Source organism: Rhamphochromis longiceps, linkage group LG7, assembly GCF_057381845.1.
Source record: "Rhamphochromis longiceps isolate RC_006_pf linkage group LG7, R_longiceps_female_GT1.1, whole genome shotgun sequence".
In the NCBI taxonomy this organism is placed as follows: Eukaryota; Metazoa; Chordata; class Actinopteri; order Cichliformes; family Cichlidae; genus Rhamphochromis; species Rhamphochromis longiceps.
Window position 1 is genome coordinate 4,518,161 of NC_140563.1, and position 21,454 is coordinate 4,539,614.

Below are 21,454 nucleotides of genomic sequence, written 5' to 3' on the forward strand. Positions count from 1 at the left end.
TGCTTAAAAAAAAAAAAAAAAAATATATATATATATATATATATATATAAAAATTTTCACATCCATAACATCTATTCATGTTCATTTTTGTCTAGCTATATTGGTCTCATTGACTTGGGTTTTTTAAAAGTGGCAGTACAATCTTGACCCCAACCTCTTGGTGAGAGGTTATTGTGCAAAGCCCATGGATCCGATTTTCACAGGGCGTCTTGATTACATTTCAGATGCAAATAAAGTAAAAGCAAAAGGAAAAAGATATGCATATAGTGACCCAAAGTCCTCAAAAGAGCTACAACATGTGCGCAGAGCACTAGTGTTTGAGAGCTAGGGGACAAGAAAAGGGACATTTGCAGATTATGGATTCAGTTATGAAGAATGCATTTAAAAAGTTCATAAGGAAGAATTTTATTCATTGTTTAAAAGCCATTTCCCACTTTTGTAGTGGTGCTAGTTTGTATACTCGTTTGCATTTCCTCTTACTGTATACCTCAAATACTTGAAACTGTAGCCTACATAAATACAACTAATACAACTGCTATTACATTTTCATTATAGAGAAACTTGAGTGATTCGTGTTTCTAGTCAATTCATAAATGGAGTACAGCAACAGCATATTCCTGTGTCCCACTAATCAAATTTGTAAGTGTTTAGTAATAGTCCATGACTTATCATGTAATTTTGTAACATTTGCTATTTAATTCTTCTGACTTTAAGTCAAGATTTTCAGTACATAAAAATTAAAAACAATTAACAAATGGCAATTTTTAAAGGAAAGGGGAGTATATAATTTATTTATTAAATACATTAATGGGGGGGAAACGTGTAATCTGTGCATCCTTTCTTTTAAAATACTCTGGAAGTAACCACTACTTACAAAATACTAACAGTGCTTATGTGGAAGTTCTAATTTTTAACTGATTTTAGTATTTTACATGAACATTTTTATGGTTTTGTGAAAAAAGTGGCACAATTTAACAGGCTTCTCTATTTACATGAAAGATGTTCAAACTTTATTTTCTATGCTAATAAAAAAGGGCAATTTATGATGTATGCAACATATTCTATAAAGGAGAGGCTTTGAGGCTTCTTACTATTTGATGTGAGATTTTCATGGTCAATGTGAGAGCTTATAGAGTGTCAAATCATCAGTGCACACCTGCTTTAGAGGTATTGGGTGGATTTTCTTAGCTAGCTGTTCATATCCACTTCTAGTTTTCATGCAAGGCCAAACTTACCACCAGCAGTTACCTAAAAGAAGCAACACAGACATGAAAGTGATATCTCTTGACTTATTGGCAAGAAAGTGAAAAATTGAAAATATTCCTCTAAGCTTTAATATATATTAAAGCGTATATATATATATATATATATATTAAAAAAAAAAAAAAAACACCCAGCACGCCCCTGCGGGCGGTTTATCCCTCAAGCTCGGGTCCTCTACCAGAGGCCTGGGAGCTTGAGGGTCCTGCGCAGTATCTTAGCTGTTCCCAGGACTGCGCTCTTCTGGACAGAGATCTCCGATGTTGTTCCCGGGATCTGCTGGAGCCACTCGCCTAGCTTGGGAGTCACCGCACCTAGTGCTCCGATTACCACGGGGACCACCGTTACCTTCACCCTCCACATCCTCTCGAGCTCTTCTCTGAGCCCTTGGTATTTCTCCAGCTTCTCGTGTTCCTTCTTCCTGATATTGCTGTCATTCGGAACCGCTACATCGATCACTACGGCCGTCTTCTTCTGTTTGTCTACCACCACTATGTCCGGTTGGTTAGCCACCACCATTTTGTCCGTCTGTATCTGGAAGTCCCACAGGATCTTAGGGTCTAACAGTGCTTATATATATATATATATATATATGCCTTAATACATATAGAGCCAATTTAAAGCACTTTGTGAATAGAATAACTGAGATCTTCTGATAGTCATGGACTTAAACAGAGAAAAAAGAACAACGGTATGGCCCCATCAAACTCTTTCTCTGAATCTTGGGCAAATCTGGGCTCTTTCTTAAATAAGCCAGATGGAGTCCACAGACATTCTACATGCTCAAGGACAAACATTTTATCTGCAACATTTTATCAGTTTATATTATGTCTGATTTTTTTCCTTCTTAAGCCTGGGGACTAAATATCCTTGGATACTTCACCTCTTAGATCCCAATCTGCCAACCTTGTTGTGAATATTTAAAATTTGAAATACGTGACCTATTTTTTTTATTACAGAAAGATAGAACGTATGCAATGTCTGCAGCTGGACAATCAAGGACACATGCACAGGTTTCATGTAATGAAAAACAAAAATAAGCGTGCACGCAAATAGATCATCAGTTTACAAACAACATTAAATTGCCATGTTAATGGCTGTAGACTTCAGTTTTAAAAAGCAAAAGAGGACCGCAGTAAAGCAGATTAAGTACTCTGAGTGTCACGAATGGCACATATTGCAACACAAAAAGGATGAACCATTATTGTATTATTGCGGGGATGATCTGATATCGTCGTGTTGGTGTTGTTCCCAGATCATCATGAAAATGTTGTTCCAGGTTCAACATTGCAAGTGACAAATCACATTGTTGTGACGTTATTCTTTTGTGTGCCAAGCCATTTGTGCATTTATGAAATTCCAATGTTGCAAAGACAATATCAGTTCTGCTTACCGTTTATTAAAGGGTTACGGTTATGGTCTGTTGATCGGCGGACAGAGGCGGTTTCTCGCAGCTTAAGTACAGTTTTTTGTTTTACGGCGGTTTTTCCCGAAGTCGCAAAAGTATGACGTCACAACATTCTGATTGGTCACTTGCAATGTTGATCCTGGAGCAACATTTAATATGATGATCTGGGAACAACACCAACACGACGATATCAGATCGTGCCTTAACTACCATTACTACAAAAGCCACACAGTTTGTATCTGTCACAGCAGGACTGAACGGACTCACGCGCAGGCTCTAGGTCTTTAAAGCACAAGAGTCTTTATTACGATACACCAGGTGATTATTTACAAAGGTGAGGGGAAGGCCGGGCTCCAGGGGTCCACACACGAATGGGAAAGACGCCGAAAGTCACACACACACTCTGTCCACTCCTCACGCTCCTCTTCACACTCCAATCACTCAGGTAACACAGGGGTTGGTCCAGGGAATGAGGGTCGGCAACGGTCCAGCGACGAGAAACACAGAGCTGCCATCTTATAATGGAGCTGGAACACTCGTGATGAGCCACAGGTGCGTGATTGCGACCAGGTGCGTGGGCCAAGGGCAGGAGCCCACAGGTGAGCTCCGCCCAGGCAGAGGGAGGAGGGAAAGAGGGGAAGGGAGAGAGCAGGAACAAAAAAAAGAATATAAAAACATATGTAGCCATACTGAGCCGACCGGGTAGGCACAGGGACCCTGACAGTATCATTATCATTTTGAGCTGTTTTTAATTATGAACACCTGCAAAGAAATTTGCACATCAAAATGATCATTTAAATGCGCTTCAATGATTTTTTTCTGGACATTTTTCTTTTTAAGTTTTGCCACCACCTCAGTATAATGGAGGTAAACACAACAACATGTGCCGCAATAATGCACGATCTGATATCGTCGTGTTGGTGTTGTTCCCAGATCATCATATTAAATGTTGTTCCAGGATCAACATTGCAAGTGACCAATCAGAATGTTGTGACGTCATACTTTTGCGACTTCGGGAAAAACCGCCGTAAAACAAAAAACTGTACTTAAGCTGCGAGAAACCGCCTCTGTCCGCCGATCAACGGACCCTGACCCTAACCCTTTAATAAACATTAAGCAGAACTGATATTGTCCTTGCAACATTGGAATTTCATAAATGCACGAATGGCTTGGCGCACAAAAGAATAACGTCACAACAATGTGATTGGTCACTTGCAATGTTGAACCTGGAACAACATTTTCATGATGATCTGGGAACAACACCAACACGACGATATCAGATCATCCGTAGTTAAGGCGGAAGAACATACTTCTGCATTCAGGTCTAAATGCTGTGAGTGCAAAATCCATCAAATTCTACAATATCTAAAATATCTTATTATTTTATTATTATTTCATTATCTAAAAACATGAGGTTTTTAAAAGGCACAAAATCATTTCCTCTGTTTGCCTTTGTAGTCATTTTATTTAGTATGTGGCAAATATACACATCTATCTAGAAACTGGTTCACCCGAAAGATAAAACTCCAAAACACAGACTTAACAATGTGGTGTATGCTGTACAGTGTAGCGAGGAATGCCCAGACCTCTACATCGGAGAGACCAAACAGCCACTTCACAAGCGCATGGCACAACATAGAAGAGCCACCTCCACAGGACAAGACTCAGCAGTTTATCTGCATCTAAAGGTCAAAGGTCACTCTTTGAGGATGCCAGTGTTCGCATTTTGGACAGAGAGGACAGATGGTTTGAAAGAGGAGTGAAAGAAGCCATCTATGTCCACTGTGAGCGACCATCTTTGAACAGAGGCGGTGGTTTACGACACCAACTGTCTGCCATCTATAATCCAGTTTTGAGTTCCCTTCCCAGACGCCTTAACGCCCACTCACACCCTGGGCTATCTGACCTCAGGAAATCACATGATAGGGTGGGGCCGGGTTTCACAATGAACACACCCGAAACTCTGGCTGATTGGGACCCACGCCCAGTTTCCCACCTTGGCAACCTAAAGAAGTCCAGATGCTTTTCTTTCCAAGCTCTATAGACTATATACATTTATCTATATATAGAGAGAAACAGATCATATAGATATAACAACATATTTACACATTTGTAATTGATAAGATTAAATTTTAGTATCTCAACAAAGGATTAATAACAATGCTTGTGTGTTGCCTTTGTTGCTTTAAAACCCTGTTATAGCCTTATTAGCAATAAAAATGGTCTTTAGGACTCTAATCTGTTTTTTGCTCTGGGAGAAATGCAGTGAGAACACTTTTAACCCATAAAACAGGTGCAGAGCGGGAGCATGCAGAAGATATTTCTTCATGTACAGCAATTTATGTATTCAGGTTGTATGTCTACATGTGTCTCAGTAGTCTTTAAGTGGTCTAATGGGACCCAGGTGCTAATCCTAAAGTGGAGAAGAAGAAAAAAAAAAAGCAAGGCTAGGGTTGACTTTATGTAGCCTATTTGCTCTGTGTGAGTATACCTATATAAACATGCATCACAATAGGTGATTACAGGGTGCTGTGTGCAAGGTGCCATTATTCCTCACCACACTAGAGAAGTTAATTGTGGAAATATTGACTAACTGGAATTATTAACTTGCCAAAAACAAATTAGCTTGCTATACACTTATAATCAATATTTCTATATTAAGAGTTAATCACATTACACTTGGTAAGCGAAAGCTAAAGCTCATGGTGGTAAACACACAGAGAATTATGACTCAGCTCTGCAGTTCTCCTCACAAAGCATTTACATCGCATCTTTTATGTTTGCTTTTAATGATTCATTTCACTATTATGCACTTTTAATGCCATTCCTCAGTCACACTGTTGTCATCCATACACTATATATAAAAGACTGGCATAGCTTCCAGGTCTGGAAACGGAAGCCACCCAGACAGCTGCTGGAACAACTGGTTTGCACAACCAAACAATTTCTGCACAAACTGTCAGAAACCGTCTCAGGGACGCTCAACTGCATGCCCGTCATCCTCATCGGGGTCTTGACCTGACTCCAGCTCGTCGCCGTAACAGACTTGTGTGGGCAAATGCTCACATTCGATGGCGTCTGGCACGTTGGAGAGGTGTGCGCTTCACGGATGAATCATGGTTCACATTGTTCAGGGCAGATGGCAGCTGAGAATGTCCCAGTTCTTGCATGGCCAGCATACTCACCGGACATGTCACCCATTGAGCATGTTCGGGATGTGCTTGACCGGCGTATACGACAGCATGTACCAGTTCCCACGAATATCCAACAACTTCGCACAGCCATTGAAGTGGAGTGGACCAACATTCCACAGGCCACAATTGACAATCTGATAGACTCCATGCGACGATGTGTTGCACTGCATGAGGCAAATGGTGGTCACACCAGATACTGACCGGTTCTGGGTCCCCAGACCCCCAATAGCGCAAAAAACTGCACATTCCAGGGTGGCCTTTTGTTGTGGGCAGTCTGAGGTACACCTGTGCACTACTCATGATGTCAGATCAGCATCCTGATGTGGCACACCTGTGAGGTGGGATGGATTATCTCAATATGGCAGATGTGCCCACTACCACACATTTGGACTGATTTGTGACCACTGTTTGGGAGGGATGGTTATATTGTGTATCTGGAATGAATTTTAGGTCTCTACGTCCATCCCATGGGGAATGGGAGCAGTAACAAAGGTGTTGCGTTTATATTTTTGTTCAGTGTATAATGTTCTTTGTCTCCTTTTTGCACAAGTCGTATAACTATGCATGTAACGAATAAAGAACCTTGAACCTTGAAACTAAAGTATATTTATTACATCTATTCTACATTTTTGTAATTGACAAGGTAATCATAATTTGTGTGAGTGTGATCAAGTGTTAAGTAGCAACTGACAATTTTCTGGTACTTTTATTTTTAAAGAGCTTAGGATCTCTGACTTTAAGTTATTAGAATTTTAGATTTGGTTCCACAGTGAAGAGCAGTGTAATAGAACCAACTGACCCAAAATCCCACCAACCAACAGTTGTACAGGGACTGATTCACGCATAGCAACAGGCCAGATACCCCAACACAGTCCCCACAGGGATGGGGTCAAAAGCCTTCTCAAAGTCCAAAAAACACATGTAGCCTGGTTAGGCAGACTTCAATGCACGCTCAAATATCTCTGAGGCAAGCTGGACAGTTTTTTTCACAACCAAGTTAAAACGCACAATGTTGCTACTCCAAGGTATGGGCAAACTCTCTCAGAATGGATGATGAGTGTGACCCACTGTAATTGGATGGGAGTTATTAGTGCCCAATGATGTGATATCAAAAGAAATAGGGAGTCCACCTTTTCATTTATCAGGGATCTGTGCTGGATGGAAAGTAATGGCGCTCACAGAGTTATAACCAGACTATTGAGGTAATAACTTCAGTACATAGCAACAGACTTGAAATTATATAAACCTATCACTTATAAATGACTTTTCTGTGCTTGGTCATCTGAGCAATCAATAATAGATAAGACAGTGACACATGCAGAAAAGACTCCATTATTTATTCAGTTAAATGTTCAGGATGGGAGTTTGTGGTCATCATGGAAGAATTGCATCTACATATCTTTCAGCTCCAAAGAATCTTATTGCTGTACTATAACCGCATAAAGAAGAAATATTGTCTTGTACAGCGAACTAAGGTCAAAGTCAACCTGTGAACATAATGCAAATGCTTATAACAGATTGTCTGGCATGCGGGGTATGTGCTTAAGACAATCCCTGAGTCACCGCAAGCTGAGAAGAAAGACTTCTCCCTGAAATAAAGCAAACATCTTCCCCCGCCAGTCCTCCACAGAATATGAGTTTCCAAAATGTAGCAGAGCAAATGTAGACTTTTGTTACCTTTCTGATATAAGCAATGAATACTGCAGCTTCTTTGCTAAAGTTAGATAAGTAGGTATGGTGAAACGTTGACACTGTATCCAAAGTCTAAATATGGGCCCTATATTAAGGGCCTCTACTCATGATTCAGTGTAGTACCATCTCATTGTGAAAGTAAAACCATTATTAAAGTGTAAAGTGACTGAGAGGGATTATTTTTCTCCTGTTAATGATTACAGTGTCAACACTCAAATTCCTTAGTCGGTCACATTTCTATCTCACCACTGACACCTACACTTTCGGTTTTCCCATATATGCACGCTGCCAGTAGATGAGTTTCGCTTTAACCTTGAACTACCCGGGAATCTTTCCCACTGCGCTTCCTCTATTTTCTCTCTCAGTACAAACAATCCCTCCCGATGAAGCAGCGCACAGAGTGGTGACCCACAAACGCTCTCCTGGGATGTCAAACATGGTCGCCCGCTGATGATTCAAACTGGTTGACACTGGGAGTATTTAGAGGGATGAGCCTATTGCCTGCATGTGCAACCCATTATTTTCTCTAAGTGTCATCTACCGGTGCTGCCTCCTCCTGTTTCACATCTTACAGCTGTCTTTGAAACACAAGCCTTTCAGGGGAAACAGCCTGTTTTGTTCAGTTTTAGTGTGACATTTTTATGAGTCTGCAATTCTCAGGGGAGAAGCAGCCTCAGCTCAGTGTATTGTTCCAAAAAGTTTCTAATAGAGGTGGGTTTTCACGTAGCAGAAGAGGACTAAAGACTCACTCTGTCTCTTTCTCTCTATATAACCCATAAACTCTCCACCTTTTCTCTCCATATCACTTTCCTCTATGACCATCTCTGCTGGGTCTAATTTCCTTCTATTTCCCTCCAAACTGTCTCACTGTGGTGTGTGTGTTACAAATCACATACCACACACTCGCTGCTCCGCTGGGGCTCTGCCTCAATCTGACACTAGTCGCCATCTGTAAATGGTTTCAAGTCAACCCAACGGTTTAAATCAAGAACATGAAAAACTGCAATTCTCTCAAAGAAATCTTTTAATTGATTTATTTGATGACAATCTACAAAACCTCAGACATGAAAAGCAGCAAATATCTTTGTCAGTACAAGGACAGCTAATTAAACAGATAATGGGTTTCATCAGTAATACTTTCTTCTTCCAGCTGGGCATTTTCTTTTTTTCTCTCTCTTTTTTTTAACATAAGCCAGGACCGAATGAGTGTGACTATTGTCTCTTTGGAAGCAGCTCAGTTATCAGTTTGCACTTGCGTGATCTATTTTAATGAGATATCGCTGCACATTTATTATAATACTTAATGCTGCAATCTGCTTGTGAGCTAGCCCAGTCTGGCAAATACATATGCAGCTGCACTGTAAACAAACACATATGCCGTCATGCACTGTGTACACAGCCACACGCGAATAACTATCGCTCATCACGGGCTGTTTCCATGGTTTCCCTCTTTAAAATAAAAATGAATCCCGTGATCCTGTGTTGACGCCTGAGACAGAGTTTATTTGCTTCTTTCCATGGATGCCCTTATTTTTGTTTAACAGTTAAAGATACAAAGAGGACATGTACAACTGAAATGACTGATCAAACTGGGTGCCACATGTTCCTCACCATAAATGTGAAACATTTAACCTTCACCAATATTCTCCCGAAACATTCACAGCTAGCAGCTGGCAGTGGCCAGTGAATACGAGGAACCCTGTGGTCATCAGAAGTTTTTTTTCATTTTACACTAAATAATTGTCAACAAAATGCACTGAGAGTCCCTATCTACAGAAACCAGAGACTAGGCTATCACTTTTTCTTCTAAGGACGTTACTATTGCAGAGGGCTTTTACCCCCACAATATTATTTAATTACTTAGTAGCAAAAGCCAATAATTACCACTGTGTTACTTCTTATCATTAGTTTTCCGTTACACTGAAAACATATTTCAGTCCCCTTCCCGTTGCAAGCAGTCTGTAAATTCATCTGAAGCATATAGCGTACTCATTTTCTTGTTGCCCCAATCACATCCCATGATAATTAAAAGGAGGAAAATGAATTCGCTACAGCTCATTGTTTTGATCTGTATTAATCAACGAGTAAACTCTCTAAATAAATTATGCTTTCTGAGTTTCCTGGCAAGTATTTCCTCTGGCGCCCTGCTGTACACATTTGTCAACTGAGCCAAACATGTTCAGAGACCAAAGTCACTTTTCTGAAAGCAAGCGGACTGAAAAAAAAAGGCCAATGGCAAACGGTCGTACTTAATCAACTGTCCTCCCAGAAAAATTGGCATTATGTCATAATGTTTAGTAGTCATTATGACACAAAATATCCTAAGTAGCATTTATCCAAAGAAGAATTATAAAAGAGACATGATGAAAACAGCTGAACCTCCAGCAGCAAACAAGGTTAACTTTCAGTTGAGTCACTTCTTTAAGTTCAGTATCCCATTATCTTCAAAACAACCATCTAGGAAACAACATAATGGATTGTTCAGGTTGCCAGACATGTTTGTATGTGTCATCCAGGACACTGACGTCTAGAAATTTAGGGATTTTAGCTACCACTTAATTCCAGTGCTTTATCAAAACATTTTCCTGCCTTAAGGAGGTTGAAACTGCAAAAACAGCTTCATGACTTTCTTTTCTGAGAATAAATACTGCATATAATCAGGTAGTTTTATTACTGGTAATAGGTAATTTTTTTTTTTACTGAATTTCCTGGAGGAACCCACCCGAAGGATTAATAAAGTTTTATCTAATCTAATCTAGGTGAAAATCTGATGCCAGAACTTCACCTGCTTTTTTTGGATGAATCTATTAATACAAATACTCTAAAATATATTTTAAAAAGTCCTGCTCTGCATGTCTAAAATACTTTCTATGACCCACAGCTGGATTTATATCGTCTAAAATTACTCACATGGCCAGTCAAATACATTATTTATGGGTTACGTAACTTCCTGTAATATGTCTCTGCATTGGCAGGACTTTAATTGTGATTTATTCAGCACCTGTCCTTCGTTCAGTTCATGACAGCTTTGCTTAAAAAGGTGTCTGCAGGTAAAAGTGACTCATAAATGAATAAATTCAAATAATTTCAAGACTTTTTTTAATCAATAGTCGTCTGGATATAACAGAGCTTTTCTGCTCTGATACATGTCTCAGTCTATAATAAATTTAATTGTCATATGCATCTCAAAATGCGTGGGTTCAGTCTCCAGTTATAAATCTGTTTTTAACACTGGCATAAAACCTTCTTCTTTTTTCCCCTTTAAATGAAATGGTGCTAAGCTTTGTGTGAAAGTGTGGGCTGTATGTTTGCATGCCTGGGATTCTGCTTCAGGTAACATGACTAAGAATATCCTCTAGTGGTGAAAAGAGGTTGTGTAAGGACGGTGGATGCTCAGAGTCAGTGTGGTGTGCTCAGCATCCACTTGTACATACAGTAAAGTGGCCGCAGGCTCTGAAGGAACATCCCTGAGGTTAGACATCCATTATCATGATGATTATAAAAGAGACACACAATAGGGCTTCTAGTTTTTTATAAATCTCTCACAAGTCTGAAAGAAACACTTGAGAAGCAACCCATATGAATCTGAAATATAGCTGCAGACAGCGATGAAAAGCTACTGTATTTAATCATTAGTGATTATTAAACGCTGGCTCTTTCTCCCATAGTGTGTGTTTTGGTCCTGCCTCTCTCTGCTGCTCTGTTGCCCTCACCCCCAACCATTCACACGGATGCCTGCCCCTCCCTGAGCTCGGCTCTGCTGAAGGTTTCTTCTTGTTAAAAGGATGTTTTTTAGATCTCACTGTCTCCAGCTGCTTGCACATAGGGTGTCTTGTGATTGTTGGGCTTTCTTTCTAACATTGTAGAGTCTTTATCTTATGATACAAAGCACCTTGAGGCTACTGTTATTGCGAACTGGCACAACACAAATAAAATTGAATGAACTGAATCAGGTGGTCGAGCACTTCAGAAGGGCAACATTAGTTTAGCAATTCTGAACATGTTTCTTTTTTTAAACTCTCAGCTTCCAATACTGATAGAAAAAGCATGCTTCTTCTTATTGAAACACCCACACCCCCCACACCCCCTAGAATGATTGATGCAATTTTGTGCAAACAACCTTAGAAAAGAATTCTTACACAAAGTCTAATGGAAACAAGCAGTTGCTGAGATATGTCTTCATACCTTCAAATTCACTTTGTTGTGTTTGTTTAAATCCTAAGGAAGGACAATAAAGGTGCTATAATGCTTTCTTTCTTATCTTCTTTAACATTGAATGCACTAGACTGCACATTTAGAAAGAAAAGGAGGTGTTCCACAGCATTTCATTTTACATTTGTTGCCAGGAGGGTCTATTCCTTTTTTTTTTTATTGCACTTCCAACCCTGTTAGTGAGGTTTTGTTCTCACTGGATAGTCTACATTTATGCAACCCCTGAAACAACTACAATGCATGAGGCTAAGTGTTATAGAATTAAAGATTTGTTTTTAATAGTCCATGATTGGAATATTTTACTTTCATGAGGGCAGAACATCTGCTGCTGCACAAGAGCCCAGAGGTTATCATTGCTGCCCGGGTCTAAAATCTTTTATCCTGTGGTTCCACAGACTGAAGAGGCAGAAGAGGAAGGAAATAGTACAAGAAAGAGTAAGAAAAGTGTGCTCATGTGTGCCAATCTGATAATATAACATTACAACAGAGAAAATAATTACAACTCACAACAGTAAACGTTGACTTACAAATCATCTCAGCAGAAAAAGGTATGAACAGTCTAACAATATAATATATATTAAATATTAAAATAACTGCCATATTTTGTGACACAGTTTTCACTTTGTGTCTGAAATAAAGTGGTGTTTTAAAGGCCAGACTGTGTTCTACTACCTCACCGAATCCACGCAGAGATCATCTTCCCCATTTTTTCGAGTAACCAGATTGACCAATAGGGGGAGCAATAACACTTGTTTACTTACAAACTACTTTAGAACTAATGTATTTTATTCAATAATAATTTTGTGGTGCTTGGGGCCCCACAGTGGTGTGTGTGTTACCTGAGTCTCCAGATTTTTTGAGCAAACAAACACCAAATTGCCTAAAACTAAACTTATAAACATTCAAAACAGGCCAGTGGATGCAAAAATAGGACTCTGACTCAGCTCTATCAGGAGGTGAGAAGAGTTTATTACAGTTTTGCAGTTCAATGCTAATGAAGCTGATGTTGACTGGAGATTGTGGCTGGCAGTGGCAGGCAGGCTGAAGTTGGCTGAGAGTGGGGCTGATTGAGTGGTGCAGAGTTGGACGGGAGAGTATAGAAACACGGTCCAGGAACACAACACAAAGGAGAACTAGATAACGACACAGGTCTACAAAACTCATCAAAGACAAGAGAAGAGTTGGCCATGACACAACAGAGTGATGAGGAGCAGATGAGAAGACAGGGTGCATGTGCCTCAGAGCTTGATTGGTGGATGGGCATCAGGTGTGCAGGTTGATTGCACATCAGTAGATAATTAGAGCGCCAATGCCATACACACAAAAACAACAGAGAAAACAGGGACCAGAAAAATACACAGGAAGGGGAAAGACATACAAGAAATAGAGGGATTAATGGAGAGATAAAGCAGTGACCGTGACATTCTGAGAAGTACAGTTACACTATTTTGCATATTTTATGTTACTTTGGTTCAGGTTCTTTTTAAAGAAAAGAGGTTTCAGGCCGTAAAGACACTTTGTACTTTGCAGTCTGCACTCCTGCAAACCCCTGGGAAATGGGACAGGAGGACACAGAGGAAATTTATAGCCAGCACTCAAAGGGTGGAGGTTTCATTGCAATATCACTGATGAAAGGTTTGATGATCCTCTTTGGGAGGTTTTGCTTTTACTGGGGGAGTTCATCATGCAGGAGTGGTACCTTTATTTCCCTTTGGAATGCCACTTGTGGAGTTCTAGAGTTCATCAAAAGGGAGGAGATAATTTACAGGTGTCATTAGTCCGGCTGGGCAGAAGAAAAGTGCATCAAACAATAAATGAATAGTTTTAAATCTGAAAGGATGAAGAGTAATGTTGCATTTCAGAGTGGAGGAAGAAGTTGGATGGAAAGACTAGAGGCTTGATACTCATATTGAACTGACTCCGGTCTGGCTGCGCTGTCAGGATTTAACCTTTAAGCCTAAAAACACTTAACTACTGTAACAGTTTAGAGTTTTTGCTGGGAGAGCTGTAGAAAGCACTTCTCATACTAACATAACTGTGATTAACTCGGTGATAAAGAAGCCAAACATCACAAAAATTATAATGGAAACATTTCTAGTAGACTTTATCAACTCCATTCTGTTGTCTGTTCTAATTCTTGTCATTTTTTTCTTGTTTTTTCTTCATGCTCTGTGTATACATTACTAAAAACAGAAAACCTTTTGCTTTGAATTCTCATTCCCATGTGCCAAAAGTATCTTCCTGTTTCAATGAACAGAGGCTATGAATTGCTTTTTAAACTGTTAAATTTCAGGTCTGTTGAACAAGCAAATCATACATGATGCTATAAAAAGATGTCTGAAGCACAGCCAGTATAATGGAGAACAAAGGTATATGTGATCTTCTCCGTGTGCAGAGTGTGATCAAATTGCTGCGCCATTTCCACACTGACTCATAGACCGGGGCCTCAAGGTTGCAATTCCAATATGAAATCAACTCGCTACACCCGCTAGCTGTGATAGACAGCAGCCATCTGTAAACACAATCCCCGAGCAGATCTGTGGGTGTGCCAGTCTAGGCCACAGGGGTCAGGTCTGGGTAAATTCAATGACAAGAAGACAACTATCCATTAGGACTCCTCCACCTTCTCCATCAAAAAGCAATACTTTCTCACAAGATGAGAACATAAGAGGCGCCATAATTGAAGCCTCGGGCTGCAGTCCCCTCTGCCACCAGATAAACTGCACATAATGTATGACTGTGTCTCAGTAAACCACCCGATCATATACGCACTGTTGTTTTTCACTCTATTCATTTGAAGTAAATACTTTAGCAATGTTAACTACGTAAAGCACTTGCTTTAGTTTGTACTGCAAACATGACCGGGATGCTGGGCAAAATGCTTTGTTCTTTTATCGTGTTAATTATTGATGTTTTTTATTATTAATTTTAATCTTTTTGTTTCTTTTTATAAAATCCTATTCATATTACTGTACATTTTATCCTCTGTTTTGCAAAAATAGTCTATATTTTCTGAAGCTGTCTTCTACCTGCAAATTAGAGGTGAGACAACATATAAATAGCTTTGATTGTGTGGCTCATTGTCCATCAAGATGGTGAAAAACTTGATTTTGGAAGAAAGAAAGAATTGTAAGATAAAGAGTTTTTAGAACATGAGGCTTTTGCAGTAAATGGCCTGTATTTGTATAGCGCTTTATTAGTCCAAGGACCCCAAAGCGCTTTACACATTGTGAGATTATTCTGTTATCATATGTTATCTTATATCTGTAGTTAAAGTAGTTGAATTATGTTAACTGCTGTAGGTCATATAATTTCCTTTAGTTTAGATGGTGTGCTGTGTATGTAGTTTAGTTCTCATTATACTTTTGGGTTAAAAGAACATATTCATTTTGTAGTTCATTAGATAAAGTGTGCATCACTCTGTATCCTTGATCTGCTGTGAATGTCTCACACTGTGTTCTTGACATGTTTTACTGCTGAATCATGAAAAGAAAGGTTGTATGCAGGAGACTCTGCGTCTAGGACAGGGGAGACAGACCACATTCCATACCCCCACCTTTACAGAGAGCAGAAAGACAGGGAGCCGAGGTCATAACTTAGGCGCCGTAACAGAGAAAGAATGTGAATGTTTAGGCTTTTACGACTAGATGGGGGCCACTAGAGGCTATAAGAAGCTGAGTAACCCGTCACCATTTGGAGACATGCTGTGACCCTCTGCAAGCATCTCTCCCGTCCGGACGTTCTTATGCTCTTAAGTGTTGAATTGTATGGAAATAAATGATTGTTGATTGAGCATTTATACACTGAGTATTGTCCTTCCTTCAGCCCAAAGATTAAAAGAATTGGGAGATTTTAACAACATCCAGTCATCCACCCATTCACACACACATTCACACACCGGTGCTGGCAAGCTACATTGTAGCCACAGCCACCCTGGGGCGCACTGACAGAGGCGAGGCTGCCGGACACTGGCAGCCTCTGACCACCACCAGTAGGCAACGGGTGAAGTGTCTTGCCCAAGGACACAACGATCAAGACTGTCCGAGCCAGGGCTCGAACCGGCAACCTTCCGATTACAAGACGAACTCCCAACTCTTGAGCCACGATCACCCCATTTATTGGTAATGACTGTGCAGGACAATAGGCAAGGCAAATGACACAGCAAATAGTCTGAGGAAGCCTCAAACTGAGTATCAAACTGAGACTCAAACCCAGGGCATGCAATATGGACTGTAGCCTTCAGCACATGGGCCACTGCCTCAACCAGGCGACCTCTGTGACTTGCATGTTTTTATTTCGTATTGTGGTTTAACTTTTTATGTCTTAAAGGTTTTGAATGGCTTCGTTTTTATTTGTTTTGAACGTCTTATTTTGTTGTGCAAACTCCTAACTGTTTTTTGTTTTATGAATTCTGCCGAGATTATTTTTCCCTAGCCCAAGACTGGCTAATTGACATAATTGAGTCACCTGACAGATGGCCACAAGGGCTAAGCCGCAGCTGGAGATAGGTTGCACATCCCTATGACTAATTTGCTGTTTCTCCTTTAGTGTAACATCTAGTGGCAGGTGGCAGGAGACAAGTAGCAGCTGTACATGACCAGGTCCTGCAAAACGTAGCTGCCACTGATTAATCATTACTTATTTTACACACAAATAGTGATCAGTAATGTGCAGGGCATCAAATCTCATTTTGACTTTTTCATCCTAGATGCCACCTAGAATTGCATCCTAATCAGGAAATGTTCCCTGATCTAAAGTTTATTCTAAATCCAGTAGGAACAAAAGTAATAGCTGTGATATGTCTGCCTAAGATGGACAGAGAGACATAATATGCATGCATCAGGTGAAAGAAAAACTGCAAAACTGTCCCTTATGAGCTGTATAAACTGGTAAAAAATAGGCCTTTTACCAGTAGGTAAAATAGGATCAGTGAAGTTGAGTTACATAGACCAACATGAATCTGTTCAATTTCTAATTCAATTAAAAAAAGGAAACATTAATAATGAGCAGAAACCTGTAATTGTTCAATACAATCACGGTTTTCCCACCCATATATATGTTCTAATTATGTTTTACTGTTTTAAAATTAATTTGGTCAAGTTGCACTTTTGTACTTTAATATGCTCTGACAGGGGAGGTATGTATTACTTGGAATAGCGTGTCCACAAACCCAATTACACTGACTGAGAGAGAAAAACACTATATATCCCATAAACAGATAATAAATGCACGCCCATCATTAGCTAAAATTACATTAATACTGCATATAAACCACTGGTAGGAATTGTTTTGAACGGAACCGAGAGTCTGTGTGTTGTTTCCAGACGGTCGAAGGAAGCTTCGTCCGACCTTGTTTTGCATTCGTGTGGGAAGCAGCAAGAATCGTGTTATCTGTTAACCTTGTTAACTTGATTGTTGCACCATTGTAAGGTTTTGAAGAGTCACGCTTTACAAATAACAGGATACAACTGTTAGCTTCAACGAGAAATAGTAAAAGCCTCTCCAAAAATGCAGTTATGAGGCTAATGGGACTGAAAGCCCCGCTAACGTTAGTCTAGCTGCTTTTATCTCTGCTTTGTTATAATGTCAGCAGCGCTTTTAATGCCCCTGCAATGCAGCCGCCATGGTAAACTTATTTACAAAGTGTTTACGCAGACACAAGGACACAGATACCTCTCAAATGTCTGCCCATCTGCTGAGCACATCAGGAAGTTTATTATAGAAAACACGGAGATAACAGGAGAGCAGAGCCTGACTCCTGAGATCAGGCTGAGGTTATTCACCCCCCGATGCAGATTCTGGCGAGAGAGACCGGAGTTATGGCCCTTTGATGACCCCTACTGGGCTATATACTGGCCAGGGGGACAGGCACTGTCGAGGTAAGATGACAACCATGGCTAACCGGTCACTTTATTAGGTACACGTCTTAAACTGCTCGTTAACACAGATATCTAATAATGCATTCACATGGCTGCAACTCAGAGCATTTAGGCATGTAGACGTGGTCAAGACGACCTGCTGAAGTTCAAACCAAGCTTCATGGGCCTTCCGCATACCTCTACAGTTGTTACCTGACATGTTTTATATCTATATGTTTTCCTCTACGTTGGTGTCAGCTTTAACCTTACAGTTTCTGTGCCATCGCCAGCACAGAAACACCATCCTACCATAACTGCCATCCATTCCTAAGGCAGGTTCTCTCTGATTGTGATCTGTATTAGTGTTAGTGTGTACCAGTCTACCTTCAACGCCCAACCCTTCACACCATGGCGTTAAATACTTGCAATTTTCTAATAACGAGTGTACCAACTCTATTATAACCATACATTGAAATTCATGTTAAAAAGAAACTTTATTAAAAATTTTATTTCTAACAGAACAGAATAAACTTTCTGGCATATGCAGAAGAGCATTGCTGAACACTCAGCGGCAGAAGACCACACCAGGTGGCACTCCTGTCAGATGAGTATTATGTATGTACACTGCAACACAGCATAGATCTTCACCCAAAAATACACTTCAGAATGCTTTTAAGACATCAGGGTTCCGCTCCGTCATGCATTAACAAGAATATGACATGCATCAGTTACAGTAAATGGTCAATTTAAAAAGATAAAAACAGACAAAGAAGTTCCTCTTTCTATCACATTCTTCCATACATGGCAATTTGTTTCACCCTCCAGATGGTCCTTGAGGGTTTGCAACCTTCTCGACTCTTCTTCTGTCACCTGTTACTAGGCAAACTCAAATGCAGTTAGAAGCTAAATGAATTCCAGGCCTTTGGCCTGGCCTTTCTTTAAAAGCATTTATGTTTGTAAGCGTGTAGGCTTGTTAACCTTCTGTTGCTCCAAGTCACTTACACCATGGATCGTCAGGACATCGCGCCAAACGAAACTTAAGACCTTTAAATAGACTGAGCATCAACTCTTTCATGAGCACAACCTGCAATGTGTGTATAAAATGATTATAGCCGCACCTTTAATATAAGTTTTAATCTAATGCCAGTAGCTCTTAATGAACGTTTTAATGCAATGATAATGATGAAAGCTATGTGTAGCAGTAAAATATTTTCTTTATTCCCACACACGTCATGTGTTTGCAGCTGACAAATCTACAGCAACTTTATGATACTGTCATCACAATATAGACTACAAAGAAGGTACACCTAATAAAGCGCTAGCTAGTGTAGTTTTTGATGTCCAGCAATTTCTGATAACAAATCGTTTGTTTTTCTTTAATGACTTCCTATTAAAGGTATATCTTAGATAACCCTGAGGTGTGCCGGAATCAGACAGTCCTGGATCTGGGGAGCGGCTGTGGAGCCTCTGCCATTGCTGCAACACTGCGTGGTGCTGCTCACGTAGTAGCTAATGACGTTGACACTGGTACGCATTTGTGTGTATTTATTTATGTGTTCACATAATCTGTTATTGTTGCTGAATGTTTCTGAACTGTTAAATAAAAAAGCAGGAATTATGAGAAAGTAGGTTTGTTGTTAAAATGGTTCACATGTGTATTTTTTACGCTTTGCAAGGACATACACTTTATCCCTCTGTTAAGAGATGTACTCTAAAACACTTCTTCAGTAGAGAATCAGAGAAGAGAAACACGCAGAATTTCTTGCTAGCAAGGGCAGCCTCCAGAACTGAGACTCGCACTGAGAAACTGCCCCGTTCTTTATTTATACTTCAGTGGGTGCTTGTGTGTGTGTGTGTGTGTGTGTGTGTGTGTGTGTGTGTGTGTGTGTGTGTGTGTGTGTGTGTGTGTGTGTGTGACCCCATAAACGACTTCCCTAAACCTGCTGGACTGGAAGTCCAGCAGTTCATCTAAACAAAAAGCACTTAGACTAGAACAGATATAGCTACGTTAATCCTACCGTAAAACAATAAGACACGGTACGACCTCTCCCATGCTCCTAGGATGTGGGGGTGAACGCCAGAACACCCTGGAATGTTACAGACCTCCTAGGATGAGACATTCTTTCAATATGCCACCAACTATATACTTCTAAACACAAATGATTACATGCAGTATTCTACCATATGCAAACTTATATCATTAAAAGACTATACTGACTACTAAGTACAATTTTCCATTGACACCCTCTAGACATCCACATGTATGACCAATTTCAAAAGTCATTCTGACTCTAGATTATTTTAAATTATGATTTATGTCCAGTTTTGCATTTTTGCTGTAGCTTTTTGCATTATCTGAAAGAAATTAATACTTTTTCCTGTGTGTTGTCTAGAATTATTGGTGGTGATACATTTGCACTACTACTGGCATTTAAAGTAAAAAAAAAAAAAAAGGCTAATAGATGATGCCAAAAAGGAGGATAACATTAACAAAATAGTTATTTTTAAATACTATTGAAGCTGTTATAGTATTTTACCATATCTTGCAGTAGAAGCCTTAAATCTACTGGTTTGTGTTACAGTTGCAGCTGTTGCGACCCAAATGAACTGTGAGCTGAACGGGCTGGAACCACCTGTTTGTCTGACGACAAACATGATTGGTTCAGAACCCGACGCCTTCAGCCTGATCCTCTTAGGTGACATGTTCTACGATGAGGCCCTCGCCACTCACCTTCACAGCTGGTTGGACAGCTGTGTCAGAGTCCATGGCACTAAAGTACTTATCGGAGATCCCGGCAGAGCCCAATTTGAGAGTCACAGCATCCGACAGCTGTTGCATCAGCTTGCCCAGTTTGAGCTGCCTGAGTCTGTTAGAGAGGAGAACTATGGTCTAACTTTCAGCACTGTTTGGTGCTACCGTCCTGAACTGTAACAAATAAATCGTAGCATCTGTGATGTATTAATCTCTGCCTAATTATTGTATCAAAAATACTCCCCTGAATTGAAATGTGAAGATGTTTTGTGACTTCTACGCAGTTACTGTTTACTCTGGGTCATGAAAAGTCTTCATTGAAAAGAAGAAACAGAAGTGGAAGGGAATACAAGCTTAAAGTTATTCATAATTTTAGTGTATTGTTAACTTGATCACAATTTTTAAATGCATGTAAGTTACACACTGCATATTAGTGCTATTCACAAACATTTGCAGAGAACTCTCATGAATATATTGGTAAATCAACAAGAAACACTGAGAAATATGATTCTTGAAATATTTGACCTGTATAAAGTATTATGGCCATCACACTATCTTTTTCAACTGTTTAATAACTCATGTCTTAAATGTATTTCACATCGTTCACTTTTGAGTCACAAAATTTAGAAACATTCTGGGCCATTCATACAACCTGGAAAGTTTGGCTTAAAATTATTGACCAATTTAAACACTGGGTGGTGAACAGAAGATGGCAAAAGACAAAAAACAAAAACAAAGGGAAAAAAACAACAACTTGGTACCAAACTCTTGAACCTTAATGTCACAGAGTACATAGTGTGCATTATTATTACTATTATTATGTAGGCATTAGTAAATACTAACTTAATAAAGATGTGCCACGCTTAATTTCATAAGAAGCATGAAGATACAGTGATCTTTATCCAGAAGTGGGAATTATGTTTGTGGCTAAACCATTATCCACAAAAACATCAAAAATCTTAGCGTGTGAGGCTGTGCCAGTAAAGGGTCGTAGATTTGACATCTCTGAATGAAATTCAAAATGTTTTTTATAACTATGGTTAATGTATAGTTTGACTTCTAAGGTACACACAACACA

General features: G+C 39.7%; 1 protein-coding gene across 1 annotated transcript; it reads left to right on the plus strand.

Moving 5' to 3' along the window:
* The first annotated feature begins 17,105 nt into the window (after positions 1-17,105).
* etfbkmt (electron transfer flavoprotein subunit beta lysine methyltransferase) lies at positions 17,106-21,090 on the plus strand. The gene is made up of 3 exons (XM_085411030.1): positions 17,106-17,645; positions 19,021-19,151; positions 20,207-21,090. Exons 1-3 carry the CDS (start codon positions 17,350-17,352, stop codon positions 20,554-20,556), a joined length of 777 nt encoding a protein of 258 aa, XP_085267156.1. The 5' UTR covers positions 17,106-17,349; the 3' UTR covers positions 20,557-21,090.
* Positions 21,091-21,454: the final 364 nt, after the last annotated feature.